Raw genomic sequence first — 17,811 nt, 5'->3', positions numbered from 1 at the left:
AGTGACCTTGACCTTAGACCTTTTGATCTCAAAATCTAATCAGTTCATGTTTGTCCCAAAGCGCACAAATGGTGAAAGTTTGGTGAAATTCCTTTCATTAGCCTTTGAGATCGCGTTCACAAGGTTTCGGGACGGACGCACGCACGGATCACAAGGTTTCGGCACGCACGGATAGACGGACAACCCAAAAACCTAATGCCTCCTGCACCTTACGGTGGCGGAGGCATAAAAACCTGCCCAGTTCTGGAACAAGATGAAACCAGAATTAACTTGTACCAGAATGACATGAGCATCAAGAAAGGAAGGGCTGATGATCCAAAGCATACCACATCTGTCAAATATGGTGGACATGAGCATGTATGGCTGTCAATGGAGCAGGGTCACTGGGGTTTATTGGTGATGGTGACTGCTGATAGAAATAGCAGGATGAATTTTGAAATGTATAGAGTTGTACTTGGATTCAGTCAAATGCTACAAAAAAGATGAGATGGTGCTTCACAGTACAGATGCATAATGACCCAAGACATATTGCAAAAACAAGATAAGGCAAAGAAATACTGTTCTTAAATGGCTGAGTCAATCACCTGACCTCAACCCAATTGAGCATGTTTCACTTACTGCAGACAAAACTGAAGGCAGAAAGACCCACAAGCAGCAACTGAAGGCAGCTTCCGTTAAGGCCAAGCAAAGCATCTCCTAGGAGGAAACCCAGCATTTTGTCCATGGGTTCCAGATTTCAGGCAGTCATTGACTTCAAAGGATTTGTGTCCAAGTATTAAAACTAATTCTTATATTAATAACTGGTAGTTTGTCCATTTACTCTTGAGCATTTGACAATGGAGCGGCTGTCAAAAAAATGGCTGTAATTCCAGTTAAACAGTTAAAGCTAGTCAAGTCAAGTTTATTTGTATACCGCTTTTAACAATAAACATTGTCGCAAAGCAGCTTTACAAAATTTGAACGACTTAAAATGAGCTAATTTTATCCCTAATCTATCCCCAATGAGCAAGCCTGTGGCGACGGTGGCAAGGAAAAACTCCCTCAGACGACATGAAGAAACCTCAAGAGGAACCAGACTCAAAAGGGAACCCATCCTCATTTGGGCAACAACAGCCAACATGACTATAACATTAACAGTCCTAACGTAAAGTCAGCTTCGTTGATGTAACTCTTCATTGATGGAAACTTGAGTGCAAAACTGTTCATGACAACTACAGTCCTAAAGTTAGCAAGTCAACTGTAGTCCTCAGCCATAAAAGCATTACTGTAAGAGTCCAGAGCGTCCTCCAGGTGTGACTTTCAACTGTCCTCATAGGGCCATCCTCCACAGAAAGCTAGGGTTGGTAATTTTGGAGAAACCAGGAAGAGTATGCTAGATTTTGAAAGTATCCAACCAAAAAAATCCCACCCCCTCCCTTCAGGCTTCCTGCCAAAGCCACTCCTCCAAAACACGCAAACGCTTACTGCCTCATTACTGCTGGAGGGGAGAGGAGCGTAGCGCATCGTTATATCCCGCTACCTCATGTTTCATTTATATGAAAACGGCTAACATTCTCATAATGAATGTAAACAATGAACATGGCTATTGTTAGTACTCTCAGCTGTCGACTAGCTCGCTAGCTTCAGCAGCATGTCTGCAGTATGTTTGTCTAGCCTTGTGGAAGACTCCGGTCACGCGTGGTGAGTGCACGGGAAGAGTGCACACACAGGTAGGTAGACATATGCAGGTCATTTCATTCGGACTGAATTAAATGATCGGACAGGCTTTATATAGCCCTGTGACCACAACAGATGACGGTGTTTGTTTTTCTTTTTTTCAGAGCGTTTAATTTATTCATTGCTGTCAGGATGTAAAGAGGATTTCAAGAAATATAACACACAATGCTAAATTATGCTGCTGACCCTGAATAACATGAAATGAATGTAAAAATAAAACACAAGTGAATGTAACGTAGTAAGATTTATAGACAGGCTTAGACTATTAGTATTCCTGCCCTATTTACTGTGTGCCATTTTTGTGTACAGCAGCATATAATTACAGTAAACTGATGTACTTAATTCCTTAATTCCTCACGGTTATAGTACTGTTGTGCATTTGTTACATGAAGCAAAACCTTAACCTCTTTTAATGTATATTTTATTATTAGTAATGGTTGTAATAAGGAGGAGGAGGAAGAGCATTATCCACACAAATAGAAAAGGGTAAATTTAATCTGTAAATTTCATCATTTGTAAACTTTTGATGCGTTTTTTTTTCCCCCCCCCCAATTCTGATTTCACAGTGTAATGTTCCATAAACCTCATTAATTTAGAAAGTAGTGGATAATCAATAGTAAGGACATAATTTCAGGATACTTAGCCAGAGTAAAGCTCATAGTTTTCATTAAGAACTAAAACTGGTCTAAATGAGCCATATTGTAGTCTGCCTTCCCTGTCCTTAGGGATGACAATAATTATTCCCTTTGCCCATGATTGAGGAGGCAATTTCATAAAAAGGTACATGTAGTTCAAGAGGATAATTTAACAGTGGAATTTGATTTTATACATTTTGGACATGCCATGGGTTCCAGGTAATTTATTTGTTTCATTGGGAAGAAATAGCGACAGTAAGCTTGTTTTTGGGGGGGGACAATGAGGATGTAAAATTTTCTGTTATAGAATATTTACTTCTTATGAAGGTTCTGTGAATAACTCAATTTAGATCTCAGGATCATGGAAATGATTGACTGAGGTATACGTTCACTTTAGCATTGGTAGGTTTTAATAAGGCTCTGTTCTCTCTCCTTTTGAGTGTCTGAGCATGTTAGATGAACAGCTGTCCATCTTTGAATCTATAAGGCACTGTAAAGCCAGATGTTGTCATACAAAGTTGCCATACAAAGGGTAATGTTAGGACTAGCCACTTTACTTTCTCTACTTCTTTGAAACTGCTGTTGATTTATTTTTCTTTTTTATTCTTGACACATGCCTCTGTTCTCTTCAGTGTGTAATTGGTCATGTTCAGTGTTTGTTTTATATCAGCAACCTGTTGCTTGTGTCATCTGAAGTCTCTGATATTCTCTCAGATTGTGGTCCCCCCCCCCCCCCCCCCCCCACTTTTGTGTGTGTGTGTGTGTGTGGGGGGGGGGGGGGGCTTGTCAGTGATGTGTTTATTCAGAAATACAGAGAAGGCCAAAGAAATACAGTCTTAAAGGTCATCAGATATACACACAACATGGTACAATGAATGTTTTCTTTGTTTATCTAAACTTGGGGTCAGAACACAGGGTCAGTCATTATGACACTCCTGCAACAGAGCGAGCTTCAAAAAAAAAAAAAAAAGAGCCTGGTAGTGGTGAGATTTTAAAACTTTGGGCTCAAAATCAGTAGCCATAAGTGCTCTACTACCACCATCTCATTATAATTACAGAAGCTTTTGCTTTCTAGCTGATAATTTGTTTATTTAAAATTACAATGTGCTGTTGATCACTCATTTTTGCTTTGGTGATTTGAAATTATTCAGTTGACTGCGGATAGATTAAAATTAGCAAAACAACCTGCGTCTGTATAATTAGGATAGGAAAGTAATAAATGCGTCATAAAGGCTGATGCTTACTGTGGCCAGTTGAAAGTTGGTTTGAAGGAGCTCTTCAATAAAAATGAAACACCTTTCAAAAGTTTAATTGTTCAAGTCTGTTGTTCTCTGTGGGTCACTGGGTTTATCCAATTTTGCTGTAAAACTGCCAAGTAGAGTTTAATTAGCTATCATAAAGTCACCAATGAAAGTAATTATTTTTAATAAGGATAAAAGGTGCCTTCAGCATCCTCATAGCCTTTTCTTGTCATTGTACATGACACTGCAAGTTTTCATGGTAGAATGAAAATTATAATGGTGAAATGAGTTTTGGTGTTTGCTGTACGACAGAGTTCAATTAAATTGTTTGGCAGTCAGTGAAGCATAGGTTGATGGTTTGCCCTTATATTGGCCCTGTAGGATTGAGAGAGAGCATGAGGCAGGCTGAGCTGAATAACTGGTCTCTGGAGCCGACTCAGATTGTGGACCTTTGTTCGTCCATAAACCAGTTCTTTGCCCGCACTGGAGTTATTCAGCCACAAGGAGCAGTGCAGCCACCTGTGTGCCATAGTGCCATGCATCCTGCCAAGCCCAGCCAGCACATCAATACAGGTATTCACTGACTTATTGACTTTTATCTAAGACCACAGGCATCATTTATAACACTTTAGATTCCAGAGTGAAAATGTGCATTTGGATAAACCCCAGGAAATAGAATATGTGCAAAAAATCTTCAGGTTTCTAAATCATGGGTGCACCACCTATACACTACTTGCCTTGAATCCCAACAAGATCATCGACGTAGGCACATGTCCCAACTCTTCTCCTCCAAAAAAAACCCCACAAAACATACAGACTAACATGCCCTTTTATTACTTTATTCATGATTTCATGAATGCAGGGTTACGATTCTGTGTACATTTATAGACACACCAGTGGAACTGTTGTGTAAAATGAAAAGAGGAACTTGCAGAAGGTGAATAGTCTAATACATTACAAGGTAAAATGTATAAATGTTGATCAAGGCAACCCCATTAGTCAGTCAGTCATGCACAGCACGTCACGTACACATTAATATTATCAGGATAATATCCCTCCAGATATTATAAGGATATAGCTCTCCAGAATTGAAAGGGTTTTTCCCTAATTTTTTTTTTTCCCCTAATTTGGTCGTGGCCAGTTTGCTCTCACTAGCCAGCTGTCCCCCATCATACAACAGCTACCAACCAGGGAGGGTGACACATGCTTCCTTTTGAGACCCATGAAGTCAGCCAAATGTGACTTTTTGACCTGCTGCTCATGCATAGAGCAGTGTAAAACATTCCGAGGAAAGTGCTATCTTTCCTCTTCGACATACATGACTCACAGGCTCCCAGATTAAGTGTCAGTAGGGGACAGAGTGCACCGTCCCTTACACCCAGTGAGCACAACCAGTTTTGCTCTCTCTAATTTAATTTTTATACCAAGTATAATGTATATTTTTAATACACCTTGTGTGTCAAGTTGCTATCCTGCTTTTGGTTCATTTCAAAGTTGAGCCCAGAAATTCACTGATTTCAGACATTGTGACCAAAGTGTTAGTCGGTGCCACGCGCCAAAAATTATTCACCTCGCACACAAGCAGTAAGCCAAATGAATTTACCATTGGATTGTTTCAGTTAGTGAGACAGCCAGCATGCATTTATTTTGAATTTGTCTTGTCAGAATTGAACAAATCAGGGCTTGAAATGCAGGTAAGACCTCTAGTTGCAAAAAGGTGTCACATAAAGACTTGATAATATTCTCTGTGATGGTCTCATAAATGTCATTAATATTGTATTGCAGTTCATGATCTGTTATTTATGTCTTAAGAATTCTGTAGTCGTTGACTGAAATGTTGTAAAGAATTTTTTTAAATATATATAAAATGTCGTGAATTAGTGTATTTTTAAAATAATCCAATTTAGAAAAATTATAGCTTAGAAAATAATTAATTACTGCTCTAATACAAGTACAAGCAAGATCTTTTACAGTTCTGTTCAGTTCTTGACTTGCCCATAAATGTCAGAATCTGAGCTGAAATTGTGGCCATATTGTAGGACATTTGTGGTTCTCTTTGCAAGTGGATGGATGTCCATTACTGTTTTTCAGGAAATATGTACATGGACTCAAGACAGAGCATGACCTCCATGATGGGTCCTCCAGGTTATCCCCACATGCCCCCCATGAACAGCACAGGCAACACCATGACAGGTTTGTGGCTCTCCATCACCTCTCCAATCATTTACTCTTAAAGCAATTCTTAGTACAATTAATAATGCTAGCGTGCAGTTTTTGCTGGTGTAAACAAATGTAATGCATGTGATTTATTATCTGATGTAGGTTATATGTTGTGTATGTCAAGGCTTATGAGGTGTGTACTCTCTAGGCCATCATGCACAGATGAACCAGCAGCACATGATGCCTACTGGAAACTTCCCGATGCGCCGCATGCCTGCTGACGACATCCAGGATGACTTCGACTGGGACTCCATTGTCTAGCCCCTTCACAATATGAGGAAGGTGGTGCAGGCAAAATAGGAGTCTTGGAACGTATTTGGAAGAAGAAAAGTATGTGTGCGAGAGAGAGAGGGCTAGTCCCAAGATATCTGCATACCCCATGGTGGGAAGCGGTTTGGAACAGGGCGCTTCAAAATGTGCAGGTGTCATAAATATGAGCTGAAAAAGACTCTTGTTGTCCTGGTGTTTTTAGGTAATGAAAACGAAAACAAACAAAAAGTTACTTTGAAGACAATCACGTTTACTAGGAAATGTTTAAGTGATTGATTTTTGTACTTGTCCAAAGGACAAAGCTCATGTTCATGTGAAATGTAAAGTCCCCCCCCCCCCCCCCATTCTCTGTGGCGCCAGAAACTCAGTTCAGTCTCCTAACTCCCTTTCTGTGAGTCAGCTGTTCGGCCAAGCTGTTCCCTGCCGTTAATCTTGTGTGTGGGATTTTATAAATTATTTTGTGTGATACGTTTGGCTTGTTCTCCCCCTCTCGTCATCTGGTGCAGGCCTAAGCTGCCTTTCTGCTCATTTGTGATGCGCTATCCCCCTCTGAAAATGCAGGCCACTTTTCAGACAGGAAGAGTTCTCAGCTCACTCTCTCTGCACAGCACCGCAGGTTCTCTAGGTCTCTGTGAACTCCAGTGTGCCACACATCACCTGAGCCTTTACTGTAACATAATATCACCAAGCATCCAAATCAGATCTCCGTGCTTGTGAATGATTATCTGTTGTCTTTTTAATGATCGGTGTGGCTCATAAGATGTATGTAAAGTTAACTCCATTATCTGCAGTATTTGTACTTGTGTGTCTTTGCTGTTGCAATGTATCATACTCCTGTCACTGATATTAACAGTATGAAATGGTGCATCTGGAACTGACATTGATTCAGACCTCAGTTTTTATTAATCTCCTATCTATTTCAGTTTTCCCCATCACTTTCATGTCTGCATGTGCAATTGGTTTTCTTTGTTGGATTCTTGCCATTTCCGGTTGAGACTGTGCAGCTCTGGCTTGTCTTGTTTAAGGCCTGCTCCAGGTTTCAGGTATTGTTTAGGAGAAATGGTTGCTCTGAGAAAAATGGTGCAGATACAGTCAGCAAATAAAGCGGAGAGGACCTGCTGCATGGCTCAGCAAAACGAAGGTCTAGAAGTCTCGTCATGCTGGTCTTCTAGGTTTTGTATCCTTGGACATCTACCGACTTGCTGTTTTGCTGCTCCAACAAGGACTTGTGCAAAGAGAGTACTGGTAATTGGTTTTTGGAGTAAGAATGTTGGGAGATGGTGTAATATAGATAGAGGACATTGTTGAACTATTAAAAAAAAAAAAAGGACTTTGATTTCCATACATGTCTGCCATACATGAAGAAGCCATTCATGACCCTGACATAAGTCAATGCTGAATGTTCACTCACTCCATGGGTGCAAGTCACAGAAGTAAAATCAAAAATATCCACAGACTACACCCCTATTCAAACTAGGTATTACAGTTTACCATGAGCAATTCGCAGGTTAATTGTGCAATATTGTTAATTAGGGCTATAGATTATGATCACCATCATTTCTACCAGTGAGCACAAAGTTGATGAGCAAAGTTTGGGAAAATTTTAGATTAGAGTAAAATACATTTGGGTTATCAGTGCAAACTTCAGAACACCAAGCACTTTGCTTAAATCACCATCTACTGAGCAGCCATAAAAACAGTGATTTGTCAAAGACGCATATGTTAAGACATTGATGTTGGTAGTGATGGAGTGGATCAGTGGGGTTGGTATGTCACCTAGCTGTTTGAGCCTCCTTCTCCAGGCTCTAACACCTCTGTTCTCTGAATCTGACCCTGCCCAAGCTAACCTTATTAATCTTACTATTAATAAGTGTATGATTACCAATAGTATTTGATATTTTGACAATTTATCATGAGTATGATCTATAGACAATCATGTTTTGTATTACAGAATCTACAGATGTTTTTTTTTTTTTTTTTAACCTCCACTTACATTAGATTGCAATGATGGAATGACTTAAGAAACCCTGTATTTCTTTCACACTCACTCACACTCTCAAATACTATGTTCTTTATCAACCAAAAGTTTACAAACTCCCTACATGATGCCCAGTATCACTCTGAGCTGCAATATTTTCAGAGCCCTTAGCCGCCTGCTTCTGTGCTTTTATGTATGCATGAGGCTGGTTACACACTTAAGCTATACCTGAAGATACCACAGTAGAGATCACACTGCCACAACATGTTATTTTTTAGAGATCTTCATATGTATTTGATTACATACTGAAGCCCATTTGACTCATGCACTTTTATGTGGGAATATTATGCCAATCAGTCAGAAAAGGGTTATATTTGAACATGACCAAGTACGTTTTCTGGGTAATTAAGATAGCTTAATATATTAATGGTAAAGACTTGAACTCTTGAGTAAAACGTTAAACCAGTGAAGCAGCAACAGAAAAAGCCAGCCAATGAAAAAGAATCAGGGGGAAAAAATTGGAAACTTGAGCAATTAGGAAATGAGTGATGGTTCAGTCCAGCATGCGTTACTTATAATTAAATCACCAGCAGATTCTGAGAATATGGCATCAGAAGAAAGGTTCCAGGCGGTAGGCAAGCTCAAGACTTTTTTTGATTTTTAAATTCGTAGATTTGTTATATTCTGTGCAACAGAATTGAAACAAAGCTGTCAATCCTGAACATTTCCAGTAAAGGTGTATGGGTAATGTATCAGGTTTTCAGTGTGAAAGAGGCTTTAGGTAACACCAAGTTCACTCTAGTTAATGTCCCGTTATTGTTGGTGTTATTTTGCAAAACAATGTTACATTTGATTTTTAAAGTAGCCTTTAGAATACATCAACCAGCATCGTGCATTCAGAACATTGTTGTATGTTGTCCCTATAGATTGTTTGTATGAGTCAAAGTGACCGCACTTTTTTTAAAAAAAATATATAGTGTTTTTAGAACAGCATCCATGTTTGATGTGGGTTTTTTTCCCCCTTTGTCTCAGCTCACCTTGCCTTTTTAAGTTTTGTAACTGTTACCCCTCCCTTGACCCATTTTTATGAAGCCTAGAAAAAATTTTGACTGCTTATTTGTCATTTGTACACTTTGAAAATAAGCAGATTTTTTGAAGCACAACTGCAGCTGTTAGAATATGCTGTGAGTGGACATCTGGCACATCTGTACAATCCCCAAAACATATTCATTTGGCACAACATTTGGGTATTTGTCCTGATATGCTGCCCAAAAAACAGACTGTTTAGAAATATGCTATAGGTACTGTGACCACGTATATGAAAATCATAGACTTGGTTATAATGTATGGCAAAGGCTTAATAAAGCTACATTTTAAAGGCAGCAAGTGATGAGCATTCTTCACAGCTGAAATGAAAATGGCTGAGCTGATGGAGAGTATGAATACAACTGATGTAGTAGTCCTTAAAAAAAAAAGTTGCTCCCTTTGTGTGAGCGTTGCGTGAAAGTTGTGTAAAGAATTATTCTCGTTTTAGTAAACAAGTGAAAATGCACCTGCCAGAGAGATTATTATTAAAGGGGACTGAATGAGAAGCCTAGTTACACTTAAGGGAGAAAACTGCCAATGACGTATGGTATTTGAGGCCTATTTTATTAATTGTTGGTGTGGTGTTGTGCTTGTTGTAAATATATTTGTCTTTTCAAATGTCTCTTTTTTTGGGGGGGAGGGGGGTGTCCAGGGCAAGGGCTTGGGTTCACCTGCAAAAGAAAAGTGAGAAGCATACACAGAGTATTTTGTTATTGTCCAATCCAAGGGTGATACAATATGTATATATCTATATTGTATATATGTGCATTGGCTTTTTGTGTGACACTACCTTTTACCTGTACTCTGGTTGAACATCGTGTTAATGTTTATGTATTTTACTCTACTCTGTTTTTTGTTTGTTTTGTCTGTCATTTCTTGTATTTTTCTTTTTTCCTTTATTGCACGGTTTATTACTTTTGCTGTCCAACAAAATGACACAGCTACTCCTTGTATCGGTTTAGTGCTGTAACATAACTCCATGTAAAGTGTCATTAGGATCGTCAGTACAACTCCCCTGCCCCCAGATATGCATGAATGGAATTTAAAGAAATAAAATGTTAACTTCACTGTGGAATCGTTTGCTTGTGTGTGTGGGTTTTTTTGTTTTGTTTTGTTTGTGGGTTTTTTGTTTTGTTTTTTAAATCTTGTTACAAATATCACTGATTTCTCATGCATATATCTGTCCAATTGGGGGGAAATCAGTCCAGTATGTACCATGTATAAAAGCTTTTTCTGAACACATTCGAAGGCCATTCAACTCCCAGAAACTTTGTCTCGTGCATGACCAGGGGTCATAAAAGCACACACATTCTTTACTTAAGTAAAAGTAAAGATATTTGTTTAAAAAAAATACTCTGGTAGACATGGATTTAACTTTACTTGAGTAAATAAGTACGAAAGTTATAGGCATTGAAATGTACTCGCATATAAAAGTAAACTGGATCCCTTTGAAGGACGCGTCTACTGGTTCTTTCTGTACAAAGCTGACTGAACCTAATAAAATATAAGGGTTGGCGCTGTCGCCTCACAGCAACTGGGTTCAAACCTCGTGGCTGACTGGGGCCTTTCTCTGTGGAGTTTGCATGTTCTCCTTGTGCCTGTGTGGGTTTCCTCTCACAGTCCAAAGACATGCAGATTAGGTAAACTGGCCACTCTAAATGCCCATAGGTGTGTGTGAATGGTTGTCTGTGTTAGTCCTGAAATAGATTGATGACCTGTCTGGGGTGTATCCCATATCTTTAACTTCCCTTGTGACCCTGAGGTAGTATAGATGATGGATGGATGGATATTTACATTGTGCCAACCTCAACAACCCAGCTGTATAACAGTACAGAGTTCTAACTAGACCAAAATATCACCGTAGTGGCACCAGTCATAATGGCTGGGGGTTCGGGTCTGCCTTAGGTCCCTGAAAGCTCACAGGTTCTATGTGCTCAGAGATTCGTTCTAGTGCATTTCTTGGCACTTGCAGGCCTCCCTGAAAGTCATTCTTTTTTTGGTAATATTAATGTTTTTGCTTGAAGAATTATTCTATTTAATATTCAACTATATCGGTGACATTCAGGGAATAAGAATAAAACGATCAGTTGATGTTCAAGTGTCAGTTTTATTTTCAGCTTTAGCCATTCAATTACAATACATGACTATCCAGTGAAGTAAAATAATTGATAATTGCCCCAAATGTATTAAAACTAAAGTAACGTGCCTGATTTGAAAGTATAAGGAGTACAGATATTTGTGTAAAAATTAAGTAAAAAGTTGTCAAACATACTCAAGTACAGATGTTTGAAAACTCTACTTACAGTTGTGTTCAAATGAATAACAGTGCGTTAAAGTAAAAAAAAAGTGAAACATTTTTAATAGCTTTTAGTTCCATATTTCAAATGTAGTAGAAACATTACACATTCAATTCCAAATCAAAGCATTAACAAATTGTATCAAGTCTGTGTTATTCTTTTATAGGAAGCAAAGAAAATGAATATTAATCTGTTAAAAACTCTCTTCAAACTCGAACTGAACTAATATTTAGTTGCATAACCATTGTTTGTGATGATTGCTGTGCATCTGCATTGCACTCAACCAACTTCTGGCACCTATACAGTGCCTTGCAAAAGTATCCATACCCCTTGAACTTTTTCACATTTTTCCACCTTACAACCACGAACTTAAGTTTTTTATTGAGATTTTGTGTGATAGACCAACACAGAGTAGCACATAATTGTGAAGTAAAATGATAAATGGTCTTCAAAATTTTAAACAAATAAAAATCTGAAAAATGTGATGTGCGTTAGTATTCAGCCCCCTGCGTCAATACTTTGTAGAGCCACCTTTTGTTGCAATTACAGCTGCAAGTCTTTTGTGGTATGTCTCTACCAGCTTTGCACATTTAGACACTGAAATTTTTGCCCATTCTTCTTTGCAAAAAAGCTCAAGCTCAGCCAGATTGGATGGAGAGCGTTTGTGAACAGCAATTTTCAAGTCTTGCCACAGATGCTCAATGGGATTTAGGTCTGGGCTTTGACTGGGCCATTCTAACACATGAATATTCTTTGATCTAAACCATTCTATTGTAGCTCTGGCTGTATGTTTAGGGTCATTGTCTTGCTGGAAGGTGAATCTCCTTCCCAGTCTCAAGTCTTTTGCAGCCTCCAACAGGTTTTCTTCCAGGATTGCCCTGTATTTAGCTCCATCCATCTTCCCATCAACTCTGACCAGCTTCCCTGTCCCTGCTGAAGAAAAGCATCCCCATAGCATGATGCTGCCACCACCATGTTTCACAGTGGAGATGGTGTGTGCAGAGTGATGAGCAGTGTTAGTTTTCCACCACACACAGCGCTTTGCATTTAGGCCAAAAAGTTCAACTTTGGTCTCATCTGACAAAAGCACCTTCTTCCACATGTTTGCTGTGTCCCCTACATGGCTTCTTATGTCTGTCTTTCAACAATGGCTTCCTTCTTGCCACTCTTCCAAAAAGGCCAGATTTGTGGAGTGTACGACTTATAGTTGTCCTGTGCACAGATTCTCCCACCTGAGCTGTGGATTTCTGCAGCTCCTCCAGAGTGATCATGGGTCTCTTGGCTGCTTCTCTGACCAGTGCTCTCCTTGCTCGCTCTGTCAGTTTGGGTGGACGGCCATGTCTTGGTAGGTTTGCAGTTGTGCCGTACTTTTTCCATTTTTGAATGATGGATTGAACAGTGCTTCTTGAGATGTTCAGAGCTTGGGATATTTTTTTATAACCTAACCCTGCTTTAAACTTCTCCAGAACTTTATCCCTGACCTGTCTGGTGAGTTCTTTGGTCTTCATGATGCTGTTTGTTCTTCAGTGTTCTCTAACAAACCACTGAGGCCTTCACAGAACAAGTGTATTTATGCTGAGAGTAAATTACACACAGTAGGACTCTATTAACTAAATAGATGACTTCTGAAGGCAATTGATTGCACTGGATTGTATTTAGAGGTATCAGAGTACAGGGGGCTGAATACTAATGCACACCACATTTTTCAGATTTTTATTTGTTTAAAATTTTGAAGACCATTTATCATTTTCGTTTCACTTCACAATTATGTGCTACTCTGTGTTGGTCTATCACATAAAATCTCAATAAAAAACTTTTAAGTTTGTGGTTGTAAGGTGGAAAAATGTGAAAAAGTTCACGGGGTATGAATACTTTTGCAAGGCACTGTAAACAGGTATTTCAGCCCAGGATGAATGCGCTGCATTCCACAGTTCCTGCGAATTTTTGGGTTTTACTTCAGAAACTGCATTTTTAATATGTCAGCCCACAAGATTTCGGTGGGGGTGAGGGTCAGAGGATTGAGCTGACCACTCCATTACCTCAATCCTTTCGTCTGGAACCAAAATGTTGCTCGCTTACTTGCGTGTTTGGGGTTGTCTTGTTGAAATACCCATTTCAGGGGCATTTCCTTTTCAGCATACAGCAACATAATCTCAGGGGAGGGCGGTCGTCAATGACCACCAGATCCAAAAAGAACAATTTTACTCTCATCAGTCCACAGAATGTTACGCCATTTCTCTTTGGGGCAATCGATGTTTTCCTTGGCAAATTTTAACTGATTCTGCACATGCCATTTTTTTTCAACAATGGTGCTTTAGGGGGGTTTCTTGTTGATAGCTCAGCTTCACTCAAACATCATCTAACTGTAACAGTACTTACAGTAGATCTTCTTTGATCTTTCTGGAGATGGTGGCAGAGTCTGCCATTCTGACTATTCTTTTAACAGTAGTTGCTTGTGTGTTTCAGGATTTTGTTGACAGTTTAAAGCATTTTAGCTGAGTATCCTATAATTTGCTGCACTTTATACATTTTTCCCCTCTCCAATCAACTTTTTAATCAAGTGACGTTGTTCCTCCGAGCAACGTTTGGAACAGTGCAAATTGCAAATTATACTTAGCGATTCAGAAGTAAATATATTTTACAGCAATGTGCGAAACATTTGTTTCCCTTCTTCCTTAATAAAGGACAGTTAATGACACCTGCTTTTTCACAGAATGAATGAATTCTCTCATTATACTCCATACTGCTATTATTTTGAACACGTCCCTTTCAGTGAATGAGTCAGTTACTCTGCATGTCATGACAGTTGGGTCTATTGTTTTTTGTGTACACTACTACATCTCCAAGTAAATTATCTGCCATGCAGAAATATCACTACTACTAATAACAGTGGTTTATCAGGTTACTGATGATGTACTGCTTTTTTTTTTTAACACAACTGTAAGTATAGTAATTTGTTTGTACTTTGTTACCTCCCATCTCTATGCATGACCATTTGTAAATAGTCCTGTTTATCAAAATACATGTTCTGGCTAACAGTCTATCAGGAGTGGACAATCTTATTGTGATAATGTCACAGTACATTTTATTTATAGTGAATATGGTGATCTTTTTAAATAACACAACAATAATCTATCCAGGGGCGGCACGGTGGTGTAGTGGTGAGCACTGTTGCCTCACAGCAAGAAGGTCCAGGTTCGAGCCCAGCGGCCGGCGAGGGCCTTTCTGTGTGGAGTTTGCATGTTCTCCCCGTGTCCACGTGGGTTTCCTCCGGGTGCTCCAGTTTCCCCCACAGTCCAAAGACATGCAGGTTAGGTTAACTGGTGACTCTAAATTGACCGTAGGTGTGAGTGTGAATGGTTGTCTGTGTCTGTGTCAGCCCTGTGATGACCTGGCGACTTGTCCAGGGTGTACCCCGCCTTTCGCCCGTAGTCAGCTGGGATAGGCTCCAGCTTGCCTGCAACCCTGTAGAACAGGATAAAGCGGCTACAGATAATGAGATGAGAATGAGATAATCTATCCATCATCCGTAACCACTTACCTTGTGCAGGGTCGTGGCCAAGCTGGAGCCTATCCCAGCAAACTATAGGCGAGAGGCGGGGTACACCCTGGACAAGTTGCCAGATCATCCCAGGGCTAGACACATAGAGACAAACAACCATTCACACCTACAATCAATTTAGAGCCACCAATTAGCCTAAGCTGCATGTCTTTGGACTGTGGGAGAAACCAGAGCACCCAGAGGAAGCCCATGCAGACGCGGGGAGAACATGCAAACTCCACACAGAAAGGCCCCTGTCGGCTCGAACCCAGGACCTTTTTGCTGTGAGGCGACAGTGCTAACCACTACACCACTGTGCTGCCCCTAACAAGATGATGATGATGGTTGGAAACAGATGAACTGAAACTAAAATTTTAGACTTCACCTTAAAAGACTCTAAAGGTTAATTTATTTTTGTATACTTAAAACTTATTTTAAGTATACAAAAATAAATTAACCTTTATAGTCTTTTAAGGTGAAGTCTAAAATTTTAGTGTTGAACTCAGTGTTTTACATTTATTAATGCAACACTTTTGCTGATAGATTCTTAGTAAACCTATATACACTCACTGTGCACTTTATTAGGAACACTATACTAATACTGGGTAAGGCCTCCCTTTACTCTCCGCCTCAGTTTTTTATGGCATGGATTCCACAAGTTGCTGGAAACATTCCTTTGAGATTCTGGTGCATGTTGACATGATTGCATCACATAACTCCTGCAGGATGTTTCATGCTGCAGTTCTTCCATCCTACCACATCCCAAAGGTGTTTTCTTGGGTTTAGATCCAGTGACTGGGAAGGCCACTGAAGAACACTGAACTTGGTGTCATGTACTTGAAGCCAGTTTCAGGGACAGAGTGATTATCTGAGTTACTGTAGCCTTTGTCAGTTTGAACCTGTCTTGCCATTATTCTTTGACTTCTAGAGACAATGCATGAAAATCCAAGGAGATCAGCAGCTACGTATAGAAATACTTACACTAGCTCTTCTAACAACAATAATCATGCCACGGTCAAAATCACTGAGATCACATTTTTTCCCCATCCTGATGGTTGATTTGAACATGACCCAAAGCTGCTCATCCGTATCTGCATGATTTTATGCAATGCACTGCTGCTACATGATTGGCTGATCAGATAATTGCATGAATTATTAGGTGTACAGATGTTACTAATAAAGTGCTCAGTGAGTGTATATTGATGCATATTGTGTATTGTAGAAATGTTATATATTTTTTGTTGTATCACCTACTCTTTGTGAGATTTACAGCTAGCCTCAGAGACATTAATTATTTTCAGTGCCCTTAACTCTTCCTGAGCTTCTGTCTAGTATGTGCCATGTGGCTGTTAAATTGCAACTTTTGTTAATATCTTTAAGTGTTTTCATTGTGCCTAAGTGTAAAGTATTGCTTCAGATTCACAATATTAACATTATTTTATTTAAATACAGAGCAAGTTAATGGTTCAGAAATTTTCTGAAACTTCTGTATTATGTGAAATGAATGTAGACTAAATTTACTGAAATGGGTATAAAACCATATAACATAATCACCATATGTTATATGTTATACATACAAACAAGTCATTGCTCTTGGTATGGCTGAGTAAGAGTCAAATAAAGTGAACATGTACTGTGTAGTTCGATTATTTCTAGTCGATAACTTTTGCCACAGGTGGGTGGGTGGCATGGTGGTACAGTGGTTAGTGTTGCTGCATCATGGGTCCTGGGTTTGATCCTGAGCTTGGGTTACTGTCTGTGTGGAGTTTTGCATGTTCTGCCCAGGTCCATGGGGCTTTTATCCAAGTTCTCCTGTGTTTACTCCCACCTCCCAAAAACATGCAGGTAGGTGGACTGGCTATGCTAAATTTACCCTTGATGTGCATGTGTGTGAATACATGTGATTACAGTGTGTTTCCACACCTTGCGTCCAGTGTTCCCAGGATAGGCTCTAGATGCACTGCAACCCAGACAATTACTGGAGATGAATGAATGAACTAGCAGTATCAGGAATTTTCAGAAAAGATATTATTACTTTTTTATGAGAATGGTAAGTAATTTATTGTGTGTTTTAGTGGTAAATTTGAATAATTGTGTCTAATTTTATACAATCAGAATTTCTCATTCTTTTGATGGGTAAAATGTTTTCAGTTTGGTCTTGATCCCTAATGAGCAATCCCCAGGACAAACTCACTGAGACGTTATGAGTAAGGAAGCTTGAGATGGGCCAAATTCAGATGTGGAAGCTCCACCATGTTAAACAGAATAATGAGAATTATTCTGCCATATAGTGGGAATACAGAATTTTTGTTTGCTAAGATTTACCTTCAATATTTTTTTTTTGACATATGGTTTTATTAAATCACCATAGCATAACATTTCATGTTCTGCTTAAAACAAAGCCTTCCTAGAGGCTGAAATCAGATTATCCATAATAGATGTATTATGTCAGACATGGACTGATGGCATTATGTTGGACTTAATATTTCACTAAAGAATGAACCATGAAGGTGGCACGGTGGTGTATTGGTTAGCACTGTCGCCTCACAGCAAGAAGGTTCTGGGTTCAAGCCCAGTGGCTGATGGGGGCCTTTCTGTGTGGAGTTTGCATGTTCTGTGTGGGTTTGCACCAGTTTCCTGCACAGTCCAAAAACATGCAGGTTAGGCTGATTGGTGGCTCCAAATTGACTATAGGTGTGAATGGTTATTTGTCTCTATGCGTCAGCCCTCTGATGATTTGGCAACTTGTCTAGGGTGTACCCTGTCTCTCACCCATAGTCAGCTGGGATAGGCTCCAGCTTGCCTGTGACCCTGCACATGATAAGTG

At 39.5% G+C, this 17,811-nt stretch overlaps 1 protein-coding gene across 2 annotated transcripts in view; it reads left to right on the top strand.

Annotated features, from left to right (window-relative positions):
• Positions 1-10,221, top strand: part of foxj3 (forkhead box J3) — a 225,488-nt gene extending 215,267 nt beyond the window's left edge. For both annotated transcript variants that reach the window (XM_060910583.1, XM_060910582.1), the window contains 3 exons: positions 3,974-4,165; positions 5,684-5,785; positions 5,961-10,221. In XM_060910583.1, coding sequence (XP_060766566.1) covers positions 3,974-4,165; positions 5,684-5,785; positions 5,961-6,073 — 407 coding nt within the window. In that variant the 3' untranslated portion in view covers positions 6,074-10,221. The remainder of the gene's footprint in view (positions 1-3,973; positions 4,166-5,683; positions 5,786-5,960) is intronic.
• Positions 10,222-17,811: the final 7,590 nt, after the last annotated feature.

The sequence above is a fragment of the Neoarius graeffei genome, chromosome 26 (assembly GCF_027579695.1).
Source record: "Neoarius graeffei isolate fNeoGra1 chromosome 26, fNeoGra1.pri, whole genome shotgun sequence".
NCBI lineage: Eukaryota > Metazoa > Chordata > Actinopteri > Siluriformes > Ariidae > Neoarius > Neoarius graeffei.
Note: the sequence above shows the minus strand (reverse complement) of the source record. Positions and strands in the feature narration are given on the sequence as shown.